This window comes from Carcharhinus amblyrhynchos, chromosome 8 (assembly GCF_965287045.1).
Source record: "Carcharhinus amblyrhynchos chromosome 8, sCarAmb.v2.hapA, whole genome shotgun sequence".
NCBI lineage: Eukaryota > Metazoa > Chordata > Chondrichthyes > Carcharhiniformes > Carcharhinidae > Carcharhinus > Carcharhinus amblyrhynchos.
In genome coordinates, this window is record NC_137331.1 from 45295204 (window position 1) to 45313796 (window position 18593).

At 43.9% G+C, this 18593-nt stretch overlaps 2 protein-coding genes across 5 annotated transcripts in view; one reads left to right on the top strand and one right to left on the bottom strand.

The window, feature by feature from the left end:
* bbs9 (Bardet-Biedl syndrome 9) overlaps window positions 1–10334 on the bottom strand; it is a 387401-nt gene extending 377067 nt beyond the window's left edge. For all 4 annotated transcript variants that reach the window (XM_080193988.1, XM_080193989.1, XM_080193987.1 and 1 more), the window contains exons 1-2: window positions 10207–10334; window positions 2714–2836 (exon numbers count right to left, since the gene is read on the bottom strand). In XM_080193988.1, coding sequence (XP_080050114.1) covers window positions 2714–2819 — 106 coding nt within the window. In that variant the 5' untranslated portion in view covers window positions 2820–2836; window positions 10207–10334. The remainder of the gene's footprint in view (window positions 1–2713; window positions 2837–10206) is intronic.
* A 4214-nt stretch (window positions 10335–14548) lies between these two features.
* The window catches only part of nt5c3a (5'-nucleotidase, cytosolic IIIA), a 28420-nt gene continuing 24375 nt past the window's right edge, over window positions 14549–18593 (top strand). The window contains exon 1 of the mRNA XM_080193991.1: window positions 14549–14699. Coding sequence (XP_080050117.1) covers window positions 14562–14699 — 138 coding nt within the window. The 5' untranslated portion in view covers window positions 14549–14561. The remainder of the gene's footprint in view (window positions 14700–18593) is intronic.

The following is an 18593-nucleotide window of genomic DNA, read 5'->3' on the forward strand; positions in this document are numbered from 1 at the left end:
ATGCAAAGCATTTGTTTAACATGAATCTAACTAGAGAGTTTTACGCTTCTTACACAGAAAACTAAATTGAGTTCCCTTTAATCTGTACCTTATTTCTAATATCTAAAAATACAGCCATGGATTACTTACAACTACCAGTGCTTCCTGACAACCTACATACTAACATTTCCTGATTCGTGTACCATGACACGCAGATTCCTCTGGACCACAACAGTTTGGCAATCTCTCTTCATTTGTATGATATGCTGCTTTTCTATTCTTTCTGCCAAAGTGAACAAGTTCACATTTTCCCACATTATACATCATTTGCTTCATTTTTGCCCACTCACTTAACCTATCTATATCCCTTTGCAGACTTTTTGTCTTCTTCACAACTTACTTTCCTAACAATCTTTATATCATTAGCAAATCTAGCTACCACAGTCGCTTCATCCAAGTCATTGATATAAATGTAAATACTTGAAGTCCTGGCATTGATCCCTGTGGCACTCAATTTGTCACATTTTGCCAACCCAAAAGACCTATTTATGCCTACTCTCTGCTTCTTGTTAGCTAACCAATTCTCTATCCATGCTAATGTTACCCCCAACAGCTCGAGCTCTTATTTTGTGTAGTAAACTTTAACGTGGCACCTTGGCAAATGAATTCTGGTAATCTAGGTACAGCATAATTGCAAGTTCCCTTTTATCCATATTGCTTGTTACTTTCTCAAAGAACTCCAATAAGTTAGTCAAATGTGATTTCCCTTTCACAAAACCATGTTTACTCTACTTGATTTTTCAAGTGCGCCCTATAAGTGCTTTCTTAATAGTAGATTTCAACAATTTCCCTCCAACAGATGTTAAGTTAACTGCCCTGTAGCATCTTGCTTTGTCACCATCCTTTACTGAATAAAAGAGGCACATTCTCTATTTTCCAATCTGATGGGTCCTTTCCAGAACCTAGGGAATTCTGGAGATTTTAAAATCAATGCATCTACTATCTCAGCAGTTACTTCTTTTAAAAATGTACAACGAAGTCCGCCATGAGCTGGGGACTCAGCAACTGTTAGTTCTCATAATTTTCTAAGTATTCTTTCCCTGGTGACTGTAACTGTTTTAAGTTCCCCCCTCCGTCCTGATTCATAATTATTTAAGGGATACTATTTGTATCCTCTACATTGGAGGCAAAATATCTTTTATAATTCATCCAGTTTCCTTATTTTCCAATATTAATTCCCCATTCTCATTCTCAAAGGACTAACACTCACTTTACTTAATCCTTTCCTTGACTGAATACCTGTAGAAACTCTGTGTTCTTATACTTCCAGCAATCCTTTGTTCCTCCTTAGTAAATTTTGTCATTCTTTGCTGCTGTTTATATTCTATCCAATCTTCTGACCTGCCATGCATCATTGTGGAACTATATGCTTTTTCTTTCAGTTTGATACTATTTCTTTAGTTAGCTATGGATGGTGAGTTGTTCCCTCAGAGTCTTCCTTTCTTACTGGAGTGTATCTTATCTGAGGATTCTGAAATATCTCCTTAAATATTTAGCACTGCACCTTTACGGACCAATCCCTTAACTTAATTTCCCAATTCAATTTAGCAAACTCTGTACCCATAATTGTCCATATTTAAGTTTATAACATTAGTATTAGATCCACTCCTCTCTCCCTTAAACTGAACATGAAATTCGTTCATAGAATGACCACACTAACTAAGGCACATTCACTATGAGGTCATTAATAAAGCCTGTTTCATCGTATATTGCCAGATCTAGTATAGTTCTCTGCTCTCTGGTTGGCTCTAGAATGTGCTGTTCTAAGAAACTGTCCTAAAAACATTATGAACTCATCATCCAGGCCAGTATTGTCAATCTCATTTGTCCATGTTTATTCCCATGCCTTTCTCACAAGCCCCCATTATTTCTTCCTATAAACCCATCATACAGTGTGCTTATACTGTTAGGGAGGGGGCTATAAACCACCCCCATAAGTGACTTCTTACTTTTAATATTTCTCATTTCAACCCAAACAGATTCTACATCTTGATCTCCAGAATTAAGGTTATCTACTTCTTCTGTATTAATATCATCCATAATTAACATAGCTACCCCTTCACCTCTTCCTAGCTTACAGATTTTTCCAAATGGCATGAATCCTTGAATATTCAAGTTCCAGTCTTTGTCATCCTATGGGGTATCTCTGTAATGGCTATCAGATCATACAGATTTATTTCTATTTGTGCTGTCATTGATACCTCTTCCACGTGGCAGTTATTGCCCTCTAGCTCCCTTTTCAGCTTCTCTAGTAGGTAGTTGTTATTGCCTGTTTTCCATCTGCTCTTCTAAGTGGTGTATAATACCTCAGGGTCCCCTTGCCCGCTCCAACAGTTTATCTATGCTGCATTAAGGCCCAATATACCTTTTTCTTACAATACCTAGGAAATGAGGTATAACTGCAAATTAATGCGGAAAGGAACATCATCAACAGTTTGTTTTACTCACCACAAATAAAAGGGAAATGAGGAGTGGGGGGTAGGAATAGCTAGACTAGTGCGCAGTTTAAAGACTTTTCGTAAAATAAATGTTTATGCTGGCTTATATTAAGCTACAATAAATCCTACAGCCAACAAATGTCAAATTGAGGAATGGATTTCTTTGAGCTGCCAAACTAAATTACTTTAGTTTACCTCTCAAAATATTCTTAAGCCAGGATGTCAACTATACTTACCACTTCCACTGTTGTCCACATCAGCAACACACAAGCATCCTTGGTCAAATTCCTCTTGCTCACCCACAACTGTGGACCACCAGTCTCGAGCTTTAAACAAAGACATCTTCCTCCAATCTGAAACTACCAAAGCAGTGAAATTTTCAGACTACAGAAACACAGAAGGTATTTTTTTACACTCACAAGAAGGCCACTGACTTTACTATCACAGAGAGAACATATTTGCTTTCTCACGGCCCATACACAGTAAGTTTTGTATGAAAAAAGTGCATCTGTCCTCACCCTCAGAATGTGCACTCTAGTAAAATAATTCAGCAACATGCATGCATGACTTTGAAGCTAAACAAAAGGCAGGATTTTACCACCCCTTTGCGGCTTGGGCAGGGCTGTCAAATGCGGCAAGGGTTTAAAAGGCTACTGAATTTGGTGGGACCAGAAAATCTTGCCAGTGGGAGAGACAATAAAATTCTGCCAAAGGTTTTTTATTCTCACATATTTCTCAGAGAGAAAGGAGCATGTCAGACAAAGGAAGAAAGAGAGAGAGAGAGAAAGCACTGCAGGAGTGGGAACTTGACAGAGACAGACAGAGAGACAGACAGAGAGAGTGAGTGGGGGCATGACAGCATGATGGCACAGTGGTTAGCACTGCTGCCTTACAATGCCAGGGACCCAGGTCAATTCCAGCCTCAGGTGACTGCGTACTTGGAGCTTGCACATTCTCCACTGTGCGAGTTTCCTCTCACACTCCAAAGATGAGCGGGTTAAGTGGATTAACCATGCTAAATTGCCCCTTAGTGTGGAATTAAAGATGCGCAGCATCAGAGTCAACCTCCATCCGAACACGCATCCACATAACTTTGGAGTCATCCAGAATCTGTGTGATTCATCATATGGATCAGGTGTTCAGCTGGAGCTCTTCATCATATTTCTGGACACACTCTTCTGCACAATTTTAAACTATCTTCTTCAAAAGTGTAAATTTTTTTTAGTAGAATACAACTTCTTCTTCTTGAAGACATCCAGATTCTGTTTCTGTATATTCTTCTTAGGGAAAGCTGATCTAGTCAACAAGCTTTTGCAATGTGACCCATTTTGTCACAATTCTTACATTGCTTGAGCAAGGATAATCACTCATAAGAACATAAGAAATAGGAGCAGGAGTAGGCCATCTAGCCCTTCGAGCCTGCCCCGCCATTCAATAAGATCATGGCTGATCTGTCGTGGCTCAGTTCCACTTTCCCGCCCTCTCCCCATAACCCTTAATCCCCTCGCTTATCAAAAACCCATCAACCCGCATCTTAAAAATATTTAGCGAGGCAGCCTCCACCACTTCAACTGGCAGAGAATTCCAGAGATTCACCACCCTTTGAGTAAAGAAGTTCCTCCTCAACTCCGTTCTAAACCCCCCCCCCCCCCATATCTTGAGGCTGTGCTCTCTAGTCCTACTGTCCGTTCTGAGCAGGAAGAGTCTCTCCACCTCTATCCTATCCATCCCATTCATCATCTTATACGTCTCAGTGAGATCTCCCCTCATTCTTGTAAACTCTAACGAGTACAAGCCTAGTTTATTCAGCCTCTCCTCATAGCTCAACCCCCTTAACTCCGGCATCAGCCTAGTAAACCTCCTCTGCACTCCCTCCAAGGCCAAAATATCCTTGCACAAGTGCGGCGACCAAAACTGCACACAGTACTCCAGCTGCAGCCTCACCAGTGCCCTATACAGCTGCAGCAAGACCTCCCTACTTTTATATTCAATCCCCCTCGCTATGAAGGCCAGCATCCCATTAGCCTTCCTGACCACCTGCTGCACCTGCAGGCTGGGTTATTGCGACTCATGCACAAGGACCCCGAGGTCCCTCTGCACCGTCGCCTGCTGCAGTTTTTCGCCACGTAAGTAATAGTCCTTCCTACATTATTCCTACCAAAGTAGACCACCTCGCACTTGCCAACATTAAATTCCATTTGCCAGTTCCTGGCCCATTTGCCCAGCCTATCTAGATCCTTCTGCAGACGCTCCACACCCTCGCACAATTTGCCGTTCCACCAATCTTGGTGTCATCAGCAAATTTCGACACCATACACTCAGTTCCCTCCTCCAGATCATCTATGTAAATGGTATATAGCTGAGGCCCCAGCACCAACCCCTGGGACACTCCACTAGTCACCAACCGCCAATCCGAATAGCACCCACTGACCCCCACTCTCTGCCTCCTATTTGACAGCCAATCCTCTATCCACGCTAACACCCTACCCCCAACTCCATGCCCCCTTACCTTCTGCAATAACCTCTTGTGAGGTACCTTGTCAAACGCCTTCTGAAAATCAAGAAAGACCACATCCACCGGCTCTCCTCTATCCACCGCCCTAGACACGTCCTATAGAACTCCAATAAATTTGTCAGACACGACTTCCCCTTAACGAAACCATGCTGCGTCTGCTCTATCAAGCAATTCCCCTCAAGATGCCTCACTATTTCCTCCTTGATGACGGATTCTAACATTTTACCTACAACAGACATTAAACTAACCGGCCTATAGTTCCCTGCCTTTTGCCTGCCACCCTTCTTAAACAACGGCGTAACATTAGCCGTTTTCCAATCTTCCGGCACTTCCCCGGAATCCAGCGACATTTGGAAAATAACCACCAAGGCATCCGCTATCACCTCCGCCATTTCTTTCAGAACCCTTGGATGCATTCCATCCGGTCCTGGGGACTTGTCCACAATCAGTCCCTCCAGTCTGTCGAGCACCGCCTCTCTAGTAACAATAATGTCATTGAGACCCTCCTGTCCTACCATCTTTCCATCGCTAACACCCAGCAAATTATTCACGTCCTCCTCCGTGAAGACTGAAACAAAACTCACTGAATGGCCCAATTTGGCACATTTGTGACATTCTTGTTGCTGTTTTGACTTCTTATGGACAGTTCCCAACTTGTGATTCTTCATTGCTGCACCAAATTGTGAAGCATCTTTAGCAGTCAGTTCCATTCAACCCTGCAACACCTAGGTAACAAGGACACCCATTCAGACTCCTATTTATTGGCTACAGCTCAGCCTTCAACACTATTATTCCCACGAAACTCATCTCCAAACTCCATGGCCTCAGCACCTCTCTTTGAGACTGGATCCTGAACTTCCTAACTCACAGGCCACAGTCAGTAACAGTAGGCAACAACACCTCCTCACGATCATCCTCAACAGTGGTGCCCCAAAAGGCTGTGTTCTCAGCCCCCTACTATACTCCTTATACACTTATGACTGTGTGGCCAAATTCCTCTCCAATCCAATTTTCAAGTTTGCTGATGACACACCGTAGCGGGTCGGATCGCAAACAACGACAGACAGAGTACAGGAATGAGACAGAGAATCTGGTGAACTGGTGCAGCAACAATAATCTCTCCCTCAATGTCAACAAAATGAAGGAGATTGTCATCGACTTCAGGAAGCATAAAGGAGAACATGCCCCTGTCTACATCAACGGGGACGAAGTAGAAAGGGTCGAGAGCTTCAAGTTTTCAGACATCCAGGCCACCAACAACCTGTCCTGGTCTCCCCATGCCAACACTATAGTTAAGAAAACCCACCAATGCCTCGACTTTTTCAGAAGACTAAGGAAATTTGGCACCTCAGCAACAACTCTCAACAACTTTTGCACGATATAAAACATTCTTTCTGGTTGTATCACAGCTTGGTATGGCTCCTGCTCTGCCCAAGACCGCAAGGAACTACAAAAGGTCATGAATGTAGCCCAATCCATCACACAAATCAGCCTCCCATCCATTGAGTCTGTCTACACTTCCTGCTGCCTCGGGAAAGCAGCCCACATAATTATGAACCTCACACACCCCGGACATTCTCTTCCACCTTCTTTCTTTGGGAAAAAGATGCAAAAGTCTGAGGTCATGTACCAACCGACTCAAGAACTGCTTCTTCCCTGCTGCTGTCAGGCTTTTGAATGGACTTATCTTGCATTAAGTTGCTCTTTCTCAACACTCTAGCTATGACTGTAACACTACATTCTGCACTCTCTCGTTTCCTTCTCTATGAACGGTATGTTTTGTCTGTATAGTGCACAAGAAACAATACTTTTCACTGTGTGTTAATACATGTGACAATAATAAATCAAATCAAAATCATCAACACTGTGATTTCTATGCTGTCTTTAAAATCAAATGTTCAGTAGCTTTGCTTTGATGTCCACAAATTACACGACATCGAAAAATATATTCTGATAACTCACCGAACTCACATTGTGCCAGCCTTTTTAAGGTTGTTACAAACTGAGCAATGCTTTCGCGTTCCACTTGATTCCCTGGGTAGAACCTGAACCATTCCACAATGATCAGTGGTTTTGGAGAGTAATGCTCTTCAAGGATCTTCGTCAAGTCATCATAAGTTATAGTTCTTGAGTTTGCTGGATGAACTAAGCTCCAGAGCAAATTAAAAGTTTTACATCCTATTGCACTGAGAAAAACTGGTACGAACAATTTGTCTCTTGCACAAAATACTGAAAACACTCAGCATAGGAAGTCCATGATGTATTTTCTTCATTGAAAGGCCCATGAATACTAACTGACCTGCAATTTCTCTTGCAGGCACTAGTGACAATGTATTTTTGTTTTTACATGCAGAGTGCATTAATCCTATTATTGCTTCTCACCAGCTTTCTAATATTCAAAATCTGAGGACCCACAATTTTTTTCTTCATTCTAGTTAGGATCTTTTCTCAATTAAACAAAATCTGAACTCGCCACCAATTTTCTTTCTATTATGTTATATTGTAGGAGTTATGGGTTTTAACAGAAAAAAGATGTGGTTTGCACATGTACATAGACTCAATTAACAATAGCAATTCTCTCCGGTACAGAGTACAAACTGAAAGTAAAACAACAGCCTGTGTTAACACCCTAATGACATCACCATCAAATCATGCGATCAGTTCTAAAAGCAACTTTTTTAAATATATAACAGCATGTGAGGGAATGATATATAAAATCAACTTTAGTGGACAGGCCACTCTGTCTGGAAGGCTAAATACATGGTTATTTGTCATCTTGTACATTTATATCCTGTTTGAACTCAATTTATTTTTGTCTTTGCCTGTGTATATTAATCTGTCAGGAGCAGACTTTTCTGCTCCCCCATTTTCTAAGAACATGATTGATCTTGACTTTAAATTCCACTTTTCTATCCATTCTCCACATCCCTCGTTTCCCCCACTTGGTCCCAATTTATTAACTTCAGATGGCCAACATTCCTGAGAGGAAAAATGAAATATTTCAAAGACACTCCAAAGCTCTTGAAGCAAGACAGCATTGATCTTAATAACTGGAAGAAGCTTCCTACCAATTGCTCAGAATGATGACAACTTGTCCATCATGCCCTTGAGTCACAACATAAGGCAAAGCAGAGGAACAGAAGCAAATCTGCACTCAGGAGTCCAATATCTTGGAGAGGTCCTGCCCCACGTGCCCAAAGATATCTGGGTTAAAAAAAGTTGGTTTGTTCTGCCACTTTAAAGATCCATGACAGAAACTCTCAATCCTGAAAAGACATTACCCTGAAATCAAGGGTCAGCTAACAATAATGATGACCCACACAATACCAGCAGCCAAATAAAATTTCAGGAATAAATTTATTTCACCAAATTCTATATTTTATGCACTGTGTCTCAGCATGGATAGAGGATTGGCTGTCAAATAGGAGGCAGAGAGTTGGTATCAATCGGTGCTATTCGGATTGGCGGTTGGTGACTAGTGGAGTGCCCCAGGGATCGGTGCTGGGACCTCAGCTATTTACCATTTATATAGATGATCTGGAGGAGGAAGCTGAGTGTAGGGTGACGAAATTTGCTGATGACACAAAGATAAGTGGAAATGCAAATTGTGCGGAGGGTGTAGAAAGTCTGCAGAGGGATCTGGATAGGCTAAGCGAGTGGGCGAGGACCTGGCAGATGGAATACAATGTTGGCAAGTGTGAGGTTATCCATTTTGGCAGGAATAATAGTAGGAGGGACTACTATTTAAAGGGCGAAAAGCTGCAGCATGCTACGGTGCAGAGGGACCTGGGGGTCCTTGTGCATGAGTCGCAAAAACCAGCCTACAGGTGCAGCAGGTGATCAGGAAGGCAAATGGGATGCTGGCCTTTATAGCGAGGGGGATTGAATATAAAAGTAGGGAGGTCTTGCTGCAACTGTACAGGGCACTGGTGAGGCCGCAGCTGGAGTACTGTGTGCAGTTTTGATCGCCGCACTTGCGCAAGGATATTTTGGCCTTGGAGGGAGTGCAGAGGAGGTTCACTAGGCTGATACCAGAGTTGAGGGGGTTGAACTATGAAGAGAGGCTGAATAGACTGGGCTTGTACTCGTTGGAGTTTAGAAGGATGAGGGGGGAATCTTATTGAGACGTATAAGATGATGAAGGGGATGGATAGGGTAGAGGTTGAGAGGTTCTTCCCGCTCAGAAAGGACAGCAGGACTAGAGGGCACAGCCTCAAGATAAGGGGGGGTGCAGTTTAGAACAGAGTTGAGGAGGAACTTCTTCACTCAAAGGGTGGTGAATCTCTGGAATTCTCTGCCTGTTGAAGTGGTGGAGGCTGCCTCGCTAAATATATTTAAGATGCAGGTAGATAGGTTTTTGGTAGGCAAGGGGATTAAGGGTTATGGGGAGAAAGCAGGAAAGTAGAACTGAGCCACTTCAGATCAGCCATGATCTTATTGAATGGCGGGGCAGACTCGAGGGGCTAGATGGCCTACTCCTGCTCCTATTTCTTATGTTCTTATGAATAGCACTTGTGCCTCTGATCCACGTTCAAGTGCCACTCTAGGACTTGATGGCAAAGAAGCAATCTTCATGACGTGGCCTGCACGTTGGTCTGCAAATCTTTCCAATAGTCCACATTACTTTTCAAGGGAATGTGCGTAAAAACAAACTATATTGTACACGAATCAGCTGTTTGACACTTTTCCATCCGGGCCAGCTGATCAACTGCTGTTCTTATCACGATCAGCGCGGTAACTGTTGCTCTAATAATTCCCCGTTCCTGTGTTTAGGGAAAGGCTACCAAACTCATTAACGCATGTTTACAACGCATTACAGATAACACAAATGCATCGGGTCTCAGCAAACACGCATCTAAATCAGTGGGTGGGTTAGAAAGGGATCTTTGCATCTGAGTGATGTTGAATGTGACAAATGCACAGTGGCTGTGCTCAAGCCCCTGGGATAAATGAGACAGATCTTCCGCAGGATTTGTGGAATCGGCTTTGCAAATCGCAGGCAGCACGTCTGCTGGCATAGTTTTCAATTCAAGTCAGGAGCTTTCCCGGTGGCTGGGTCGGAGGGTGAATGGAGGAATCTCGCTGACAGCCTGGCTTCACCCAGTTGAGGCTCAGCTTAGCCCCTGGTCTGAGCGGAGGGAGGGGGGAATTGCTGGAACCTTCTCCCTGAGAATTCTTCCCCCTGCGCTGAGGGCGGCCCAGCAGCGGACTCACCTGCAGTGGACTGTGCAAACTTAGACCCAAGCACCGTGGCCGGGTACGGCGGGAGTGAAGACCCCGGGCTCACTGCGGCCTACAACCAATCACCTCGCTGCCGCCCGCTCCACCGTTGTCATGGCGCCGCCGAGTGAGACGCTCTGGGACTACGCGTGACCGGAAGTATCTGGCTCCGGCCCGCAGAGCATGATGGGTATTGTAGTTTCTTGCTGTCCAAATGCCTGGGACACAATTCTCAGCTCCAGAGTATGCTGCAAAATCTCTACAGGTCTGAGCATCTATGGGGAGAGAATACAGCTAACGTTTCGAGTCTGGATAATCCTTCGTCAGAGCTGACACAGGCCAAAGATGTGTCAGTTAGGTGGATTGGCCTTGGTAAAATTGCCCCTTAGTGCCCCAAGATGTATAGAATCCTACAGTGCAGAAGGAGGCCATTCAGCCCATTGAGTCTGCGTCAGGAACAATCCCACCCAGACCCGTAACCCCACATATTTACCCTGCTAATCTAACATACAATTTAGCATGGCCAATCAACCTAACCTCTACTGTGGGAGGAAACCAGAGCACCCAAAAGAAATCCACAGATACAGGGAGAATGTACAAACTCCACACATACAGTCACCCAAGGCCGGAATTGAACCCGGGTCCCTGGCACAGCAGAGCTAACCACTATTTTGCCCAATACAAATTAGGTTAACTGGATAAATATTTGGGATACGGGGTAAGCCTGGTTGAATTGGTGCAGACTTGATTGGCTGAATGGCCTCCTTGTGCACTGTAGGAATTATATGATTCTAATTCAATCTTTTCCATAAATACAGTCCTAACATAAATTGCTAAGTTCCATATGTTTAAATGGGGGTTTGATGCTGACTTCTAAATAGGAGAGGAAATGGGTTTTATTTCAAGGCTTCACATGATCCAGGATTTGGGGCCCAATCATTATGATCAATAGCAGCATGTTGAGATAACATTTGGAGAAATGATTATTTGTTATATGTTCTAATAGCGGCTTGTTTCTTTTTTTTAGTTAAATATAAATCAGGGGTAGATGATGGCCGAGTAGTATTATTAATCCAGAAACCCAGCTAATGTTCTAGGGACCTGGTTTGAATCCTGCTACAGCAGATGGTGGAATTTGAATTCAACAAAAAAAAATCTGGAACTAAGAATCATACTGAGGACCATAAAACCATTGTTGATTTCACAAAAGCCCATCTGGTTCACTAACATCATTTAGTGAAGGAAATCTGCCGTCCTTACCTGGTCTGGCCTACATGTGATTCCAGAACCACAGTGGTTGACTCTCAACTGTCCTTGGGCAACTCGGGATGAACAATAAATGCTGGCCAGCCAGTGACACCTATGTCCCATGAATGAATAAAAAACAATTACTTTTGAAGCATAAATTTCTTAAAACTAAGCAGAACATAATAAATCAAAAAATATGGAAGCATTTCAGCACAGAAAGAGGCCATTAGAGTTAGGAAGCAATTAATAAACTATACAGGATCCGGGAGTTTATCCACAGGAGTAAGGACTATAGAGTACAAACACAAGGACATTATGACAAATGCGTATAAAACAATAAAGTAAATGGATTGGCCTCAACTGGAATACAATGTCCAATTATGAGCACCACACCTTAGAGAGTACCTAAAAGATACACAAGAATGTCTACAGAGATCAGAAACTTTGTTATGAGGATAGATAGGAAAAGGTGAGTATGTTCTCCTTAGAGAAGTTTGAGAAAAGATTTAACGTAAGAACATAAGAACATAAGAAATAGGAGCAGGAGTAGGCCATCTAGCCCTTCGAGCCTGCCCCGCCATTCAGTAAGATCATGGCTGATCTGAAGTGGCTCAGTTCCACTTTCCCGCTTTCTCCCCATAACCCTTAATTCCCTCGTCTGTCAAAAACCTATCTACCTGTGTCTTAAATATATTTAGCAAGGTAGCCTCCACCACTTCAACGGGCAGAGAATTCCAGAGATTCACCACCCTTTGAGTGAAGAAGTTCCTCCTCAACTCTGTTCTAAACTGCACCCCCCCTTATCTTGAGGCTGTGCCCTCTAGTCCTGCTGTCCTTTCTGAGCGGGAAGAATCTCTCCACCTCTACCCTATCCATCCCTTTCATTATCTTATACGTCTCTATAAGATCCCCCCTCATCCTTCTAAACTCCAATGAGTACAGACCCAGTCTATTTAGTCTCTCTTCATAGTCTAACCCCCTCATCTCCAGTATCAGCCTAGTGAACCTCCTCTGCGCTCCCTCCAAGGCCAAAATATCCTTGCGCAAGTGCAGCGACCAAAACTGCACACAGTACTCCAGCTGCGGCCTCACCAGTGTCCTGTACAGTTGCAGCAAGACCTCCCTACTTTTATATTCTATCCCCCTCGCTATAAAGGCCAGCATCCCATTCGCCTTCTTGATCACCTGCTGCACCTGCAGACTGGGTTTTTGCGACTCATGCACAAGGACCCCCAGGTCCTTCTGCACCGTAGCATGCTGCAGCTTTTCGCCCTTTAAATAGTAGTCCCTCCTACTATTATTCCTGCCAAAGAGGATAACCTCACACTTGCTAACATTATACTCCATCTGCCAGGTTCTCGCCCACTCACTCAGCCTATCCAGATCCCTCTGCAGACTTTCCACACCCTCCGCACAATTTGCTTTTCCACTCATCTTTGTGTCATCAGCAAATTTCGTCACCCTACACTCAGCTCCCTCCTTCAGATCATCTATATAAATGGTAAATAGCTGAGGCCCCAGCACTGATCCCTGCGGCACTCCACTAGTTACCAACCGCCAATCAGAATAGCACCGATTGATACTAACTCTCTGCCTCCTATTAGACAACCAATCCTCTATCCACACTAACACCTTATCCCCAACTCCATGCCCCCTAACCTTCTGAAGCAATCTTTTGTGCGGCACCTTATCAAACACCTTTTGAAAATCGAGAAACACCACATCCACCAGTTCCCCTCTGTCTACCGCACTAGTCACATCCTCATAGAAATCCAATAAATTTGTCAAACACGACTTCCCCTTAACGAATCCGTGCTGCGTCTGCTCTATCAAACCATTCCTTTCCAGGTGCCTCGCTGTTTCTTCTTTGATGACGGATTCAAGCATTTTTCCAACAACAGACGTTAAACTGACCGGCCTATAATTCCCTGCCTTTTGCCTGCTACCTTTTTTAAACAGCGGTGTAACATTAGCCATTTTCCAATCTTCCGGCACTTCCCCGGAATCCAGCGAAGTTTGGTAAATAATCACTAAGGCACCTACTATCACCTCTGCCATTTCCTTCAGAACCCTGGGATGCATTCCATCTGGTCCTGGGGACTTGTCCACCATCAGTCCCACTAGTTGATCAAGCACTAACTCTCTAGTGACAGTAATCGCATTCAGGCCCTCAGCTCCTACCATCCTTATATCTTTAATATCCGGCAAACTGTTCGCGTCCTCCTCCGTGAAGACCGAGGCAAAAAACTTATTTAAGGCCATTTCCTCATCTCCTACCACTAAATCCCCCCTCTTACCCTCTAAGGGTCCAACATTCACTCTAGCCAGCCTCCTTCTCTTTATTATTTGTAAAAACTCTTGCTGTCCTTTTTTATATTTAGCGCTAGTTTAGCTTCATAGTCTTTCCTTCCTTTCTTTATCAACTTATTAGTCATTCTTTGCTGATTTTTGAACCTCTCCCAATCTTCTACACACCCACTACTTTTAGCCATTCTAAACGCATCAGCTTTTAATTTAATACTCTCCTTTATTTCCTTCGATAACCACGGCTGATTATCCCTTCTCCTATGTGTTCAATTTCATGTGGGGTTTGCAAAGGATAGATACCTTCCCTTTGGTGGGAGGGTTGAGATCATAAAGAGGCCAATTTAAGGTGAGTGGCAAAAGAACAAAATGGGACGCGAGGAAAAGCTTCTTTATGCATCGATTTATAATGCATTCCCTCATATTTTGATGGAGGCTGAAACAATCAAACGGATTGCAATGACGAAGCACATTGGACCCGAAATTTAAACTGTTTCTCTTTCCACAGATGCTGTCACATATGTTGAGTTTTTTTCCAGAAATGTCTGTTTTTATTTTTGATTTCTCACATTGTTCATATCACAATCGAAAGGAAATTGGATTCAAGCTAAAACATGTGTTGGGCTATGGAAAACTCAGCTGTACTACTGTTCTGGAGCGCAGGAGCAGGACGGACTGAACGGCCTTCCCCAGCTGTGACAGGGCAACACCCGGTTCTGGGCTCTGCGCAGGCGCGGAGCGAACGGCGGCGGGAGGCACTTGTGCGCAGGCGAAGTGGGCGGGCGGTACTGGTGCGGATGGACCGAGTGGCGGTGGTGAAGTTGGGAGCGGCGGCCGGAGCGGGTGTGTGTGTGCTGTTCGGAGGCGCCGTGTTAGCGCAGTATATATTCACCATGAAGAAAAAAGCGGGCCGCAAGACGAAGATCATCGAGATGGTGAGCGAGCGGCGTTTACCTGGGACTGAGAGAGGCGGCGGCGGGGTGTGGAATCTGCCCCCTCCTGGGGTTTTGGGGGTCTGTTCTCCGGGAAGGGGGTACCGGGGGTCCCCCTCTTGTTGCGGGCTCTCCGGCAGCTCCGGAGTCACAAAGGGTTCCTGTGTCGAGGCTAAGCCGCCTCACAATGGCCCGCAGCCCGGGACAGCGGCAGGAAGTGGCCCCTTTCCCGGTACAGGACAGGCCTCAGCAGTCATAAGGCAGGTGAAAGCCCCGGGAGCCCGAGTCAAATAAACCGGGGGGAGGGTGTGATAGCACTACTGCCTCACAGTGACAGGGAGTTGGGTTCAATTCTAGCCTCAGGTCACTGTGTGGAGTCTGGTGGGTTTCCTCTCAGTGCTCCGGTTTCTTCCCACAGCCTGAAAGATCTCTAGATTAGGGGGATTAACAATGGTAAAATGTCTGGGGTTATGGGGATTGGACATAGGAGAAGGCTGGGTAAAATACCCTGTCAGAGTGTTAGTACAAACTCAATGGCCTGAATGACCTGTGGGGATTGTAAGTTGAGCATGTCAGCTACAGAGTAGGCTGGCACCTCTGGGGAAGGAGCAGGGCAAGTTTATCGGGGTCAGCCTCCCAATGGGTGTTGGGGGGAGGTCAGGCACCGAGGGAAGACGATCAGGCATGTGAGTTGGTTTGGGGAAAAGTGGGTAAATGAGGGTCAGACACCATGCGGATGCATGGTGGCGTGAGCTGAGACGACGTGCGGACAACTCGTCATGCACCCTGACATTTGGGGACTTGTATGTCACCCCTGGGATGAGAGAGAGGGGCAGTGCAGCTCATTATGGGGGGCGGGGGTTCTTTTGGGTCAAACCAAGTAAACAAACTTAAATTATGTTAGAACAAAGAAAAAGGGGCAGCTCCCCAAAAGGAGGGGAAATGGCTCGAACAGAAACAAAAAGTACAAAGGAAACTTGAGACACGTCAAATCAAAATGTGATTGTCAGGGTCTATAACGCACCTCAGCCCCTGCGGTGCCCAGTGGGCACGGAAGCAGCTCATTATAGGTACTCCATACTCTTGAGAATGTTTGTCTTCTATATGTTGTGCATGTGTGTTCACTGATATGACAGCGAGTGCTTTGTCATTGATGCCTATTCCTTAAAAACTGTATAGATATGGTTTCTTTTCCTTCTCATCCAGACTACTCCTTACATCTCTATCCAGGTCACAATAATCATTTTAGTAATTGTTTACGTTGTTGCCTGCCACTTACTTTTTGCATACTCAGTTCACATTCCAACTCCTGGTTGTGCACAGAGTGGAGAACCAGCTCTTGTTTGGGCTTCTGAAAAATATGCTAAAGGAGTGTAATTCACGTGTATGCACTGGATGAACCATGATCAGAAATGGATTGCCATGAACACTAATACCTGCAGCAGTCCTGGGTTTTTTTGTGTTGGAGACATGAATGACGTGATTTGGCCCATGAGTGGACATCTTAGTGACTCCGCTGATGCCTGGTGTTGCTAAGCTCTCCACTTGATAATGTTGTCAAGCTCCTTTTCTGTCATTTTTCTCAGTGCCAAATTGCTATAGATTTCAAAGCACTAGAAAAATCAAGCAAATCCCTGGGGAAGGGACTTGCCTCCAAGTTTTTCCTAAAATTGCATCATTACTTTAGAGCCAATAAAAATGCACATCTGTGGCCTCTGTGCCCCCAGCACAACAGATTGAACATGGGCAGTGTAAGCATGACAAATTCATGACCCATTGCATTCCCATCTACATTTTGTATGTCATATCTGAGGCAGTTCATTTTCAATTTTGAGAGAAACTCAATCTCCATTGAGTAATTCCGTAAAGCGACCCAAGTAACTGAGTAGCTTTGGAACTTTAGACTCATTTGTATATTTAATGAGGGATGTTTTTCTGCTGTACTTTGCCTTTGAGTTATCAGTTTATTTGGGTAGTGTCAACAGCCATTAGCCAACTTTTCAGAGATCTGTAGGTTGTCATTTCTCATGCGAGGGGTTCAACTCTAAGTGGTGCAGAATGTAATTTTGATATAAATGGAATAATTGCCCACAAATTCAGCTATTTACTATTTGACAAATGTATCACCACAATTACGGCATTTATCAACACATTTTGGCTCAACTTGGTTTTTGAAATGAGTTGGCCTGGGCTTCTGTTCACTAAGTTTGGATGCCACCAACCCTCATGCAGCAAATGGTATTACGATGAGATATAGTAATAGAAATCATAGAAACCCTACAGTACAGGAAGGGGCCATTTGGCCCATCAAGTCCACACCGACCACAATCCCCCCAGGCCCTAGCCTCATATCCCTACATACTTTACCCATTAATCCCTCTAACTTGCGCATCTCAGGACACTAAGGGGCAATTTTAGCATGGCCAATCAACCTAACCCGCACATATTTGGACTGTGGGAGGAAACCAGAGCACCTGGAGGAAACCCACACAGACACGAGGATAACGTGCAAACTCCACACAGACAGTGACCTAAGCTAGGAATCGAACCCAGGTCCCTGGAGCTGTGAAGCAGCAGTACGAAGCACTGTGCTACCGTGCCGCCCATCCTGTGAAATCACAATGTTGTGGAATGTCCCCCAAAATACATCTTGGGAGGGGCACTTGTCTATACCTTCTGAAATATGAAAATGTTTCTTAAATTGATGTCTCAATTTTCTTTGTACATCAATTCCAACAATTCCACTTGTCAACTCTCATCTGAAAATGTACATGTTTTAACGAAAAAAATGATTAATTGTGCAAGCTTAGCAAAAAGACAAAAATGATATTGTTAATAGCGGAAGCAACTGTCACATTGTAATAGCGTTGAATTGCAGGTTGTGTAATTTTACTTCTGTAAACGACTTCAGGAAGTTTGCAATAGCTTTACAGAAAATCATTTTTGAAAACATTTCACTCAGGATGTGGGCATTACTGGTAATGCTGGAATTTGTTGCCCATTGCTGGTTGCCCTTTGAGAAGGTGGCAGTGAACTGCCTTCTTGAACTGCTGTAACCTGTGTGTGAAGGTACTCCCACAATTTTGTTGGGTAGGGAGTTCCAATGACAATGGAGGAATGGTGATAGATGCTCAAACTAATTGGTGCATGATTTCCTCCGCCTGCATTTGTTCTTGGTTCTAGTGGGCGTGGGAGACCAATCAAGAACATGCACTGAGGAGCCAAACAAATCTCTCAACAACTTGTACTTCAAGGAAAAGATCCTAAGGCACTTCACAGGAACATTATTAAACATGTTCATCGCAAATGAGGAAGATCACCCAGATCATCTGAACTCACCTATCCAAGAAGATTGTGAAGTTTCTCCTATGGCAGCATCCAATCAATTTCTTAAACAATTCCAAGTCTTTCACCTACACCCATTCAGTCTGAAAGTTTAATTTATACATTTTTCACTGTGCAGAGGGGAATGTTCTAATATCAGTGCTAAAATGTCCTTTTATTGATTTCCAGTTAGTTGGTCAGTCATTATAGTAAGCACTGCCCAAGTCCTGCTTGTTTTCCAATACAAATACTTAGTTTCAAATCAGTGTCAATCTTCAAATCACCTTGCCAATAACGATCATCTATTCTGGATCATTCAGTTGCACAACGCAGACAGTATGGTCACATCACTATGTGTATATAGCTCTCCATGCTTCATTTTTATGACCTTTTGCATTTAATATTCTATTGTGTATATTTTAATTCTATTTATTTCTATTTTGTGTGTTTCTGGTTATTTAGTTTCAATTTGTGGGTAATTGGGTGCCAGCCTTGGTTTAATGGGTAGCTGGTTCAAGCCATGCACTTGGCTGAAGTCCCACCCCAGAGACGAGCTAGATTTCAGTACACTGT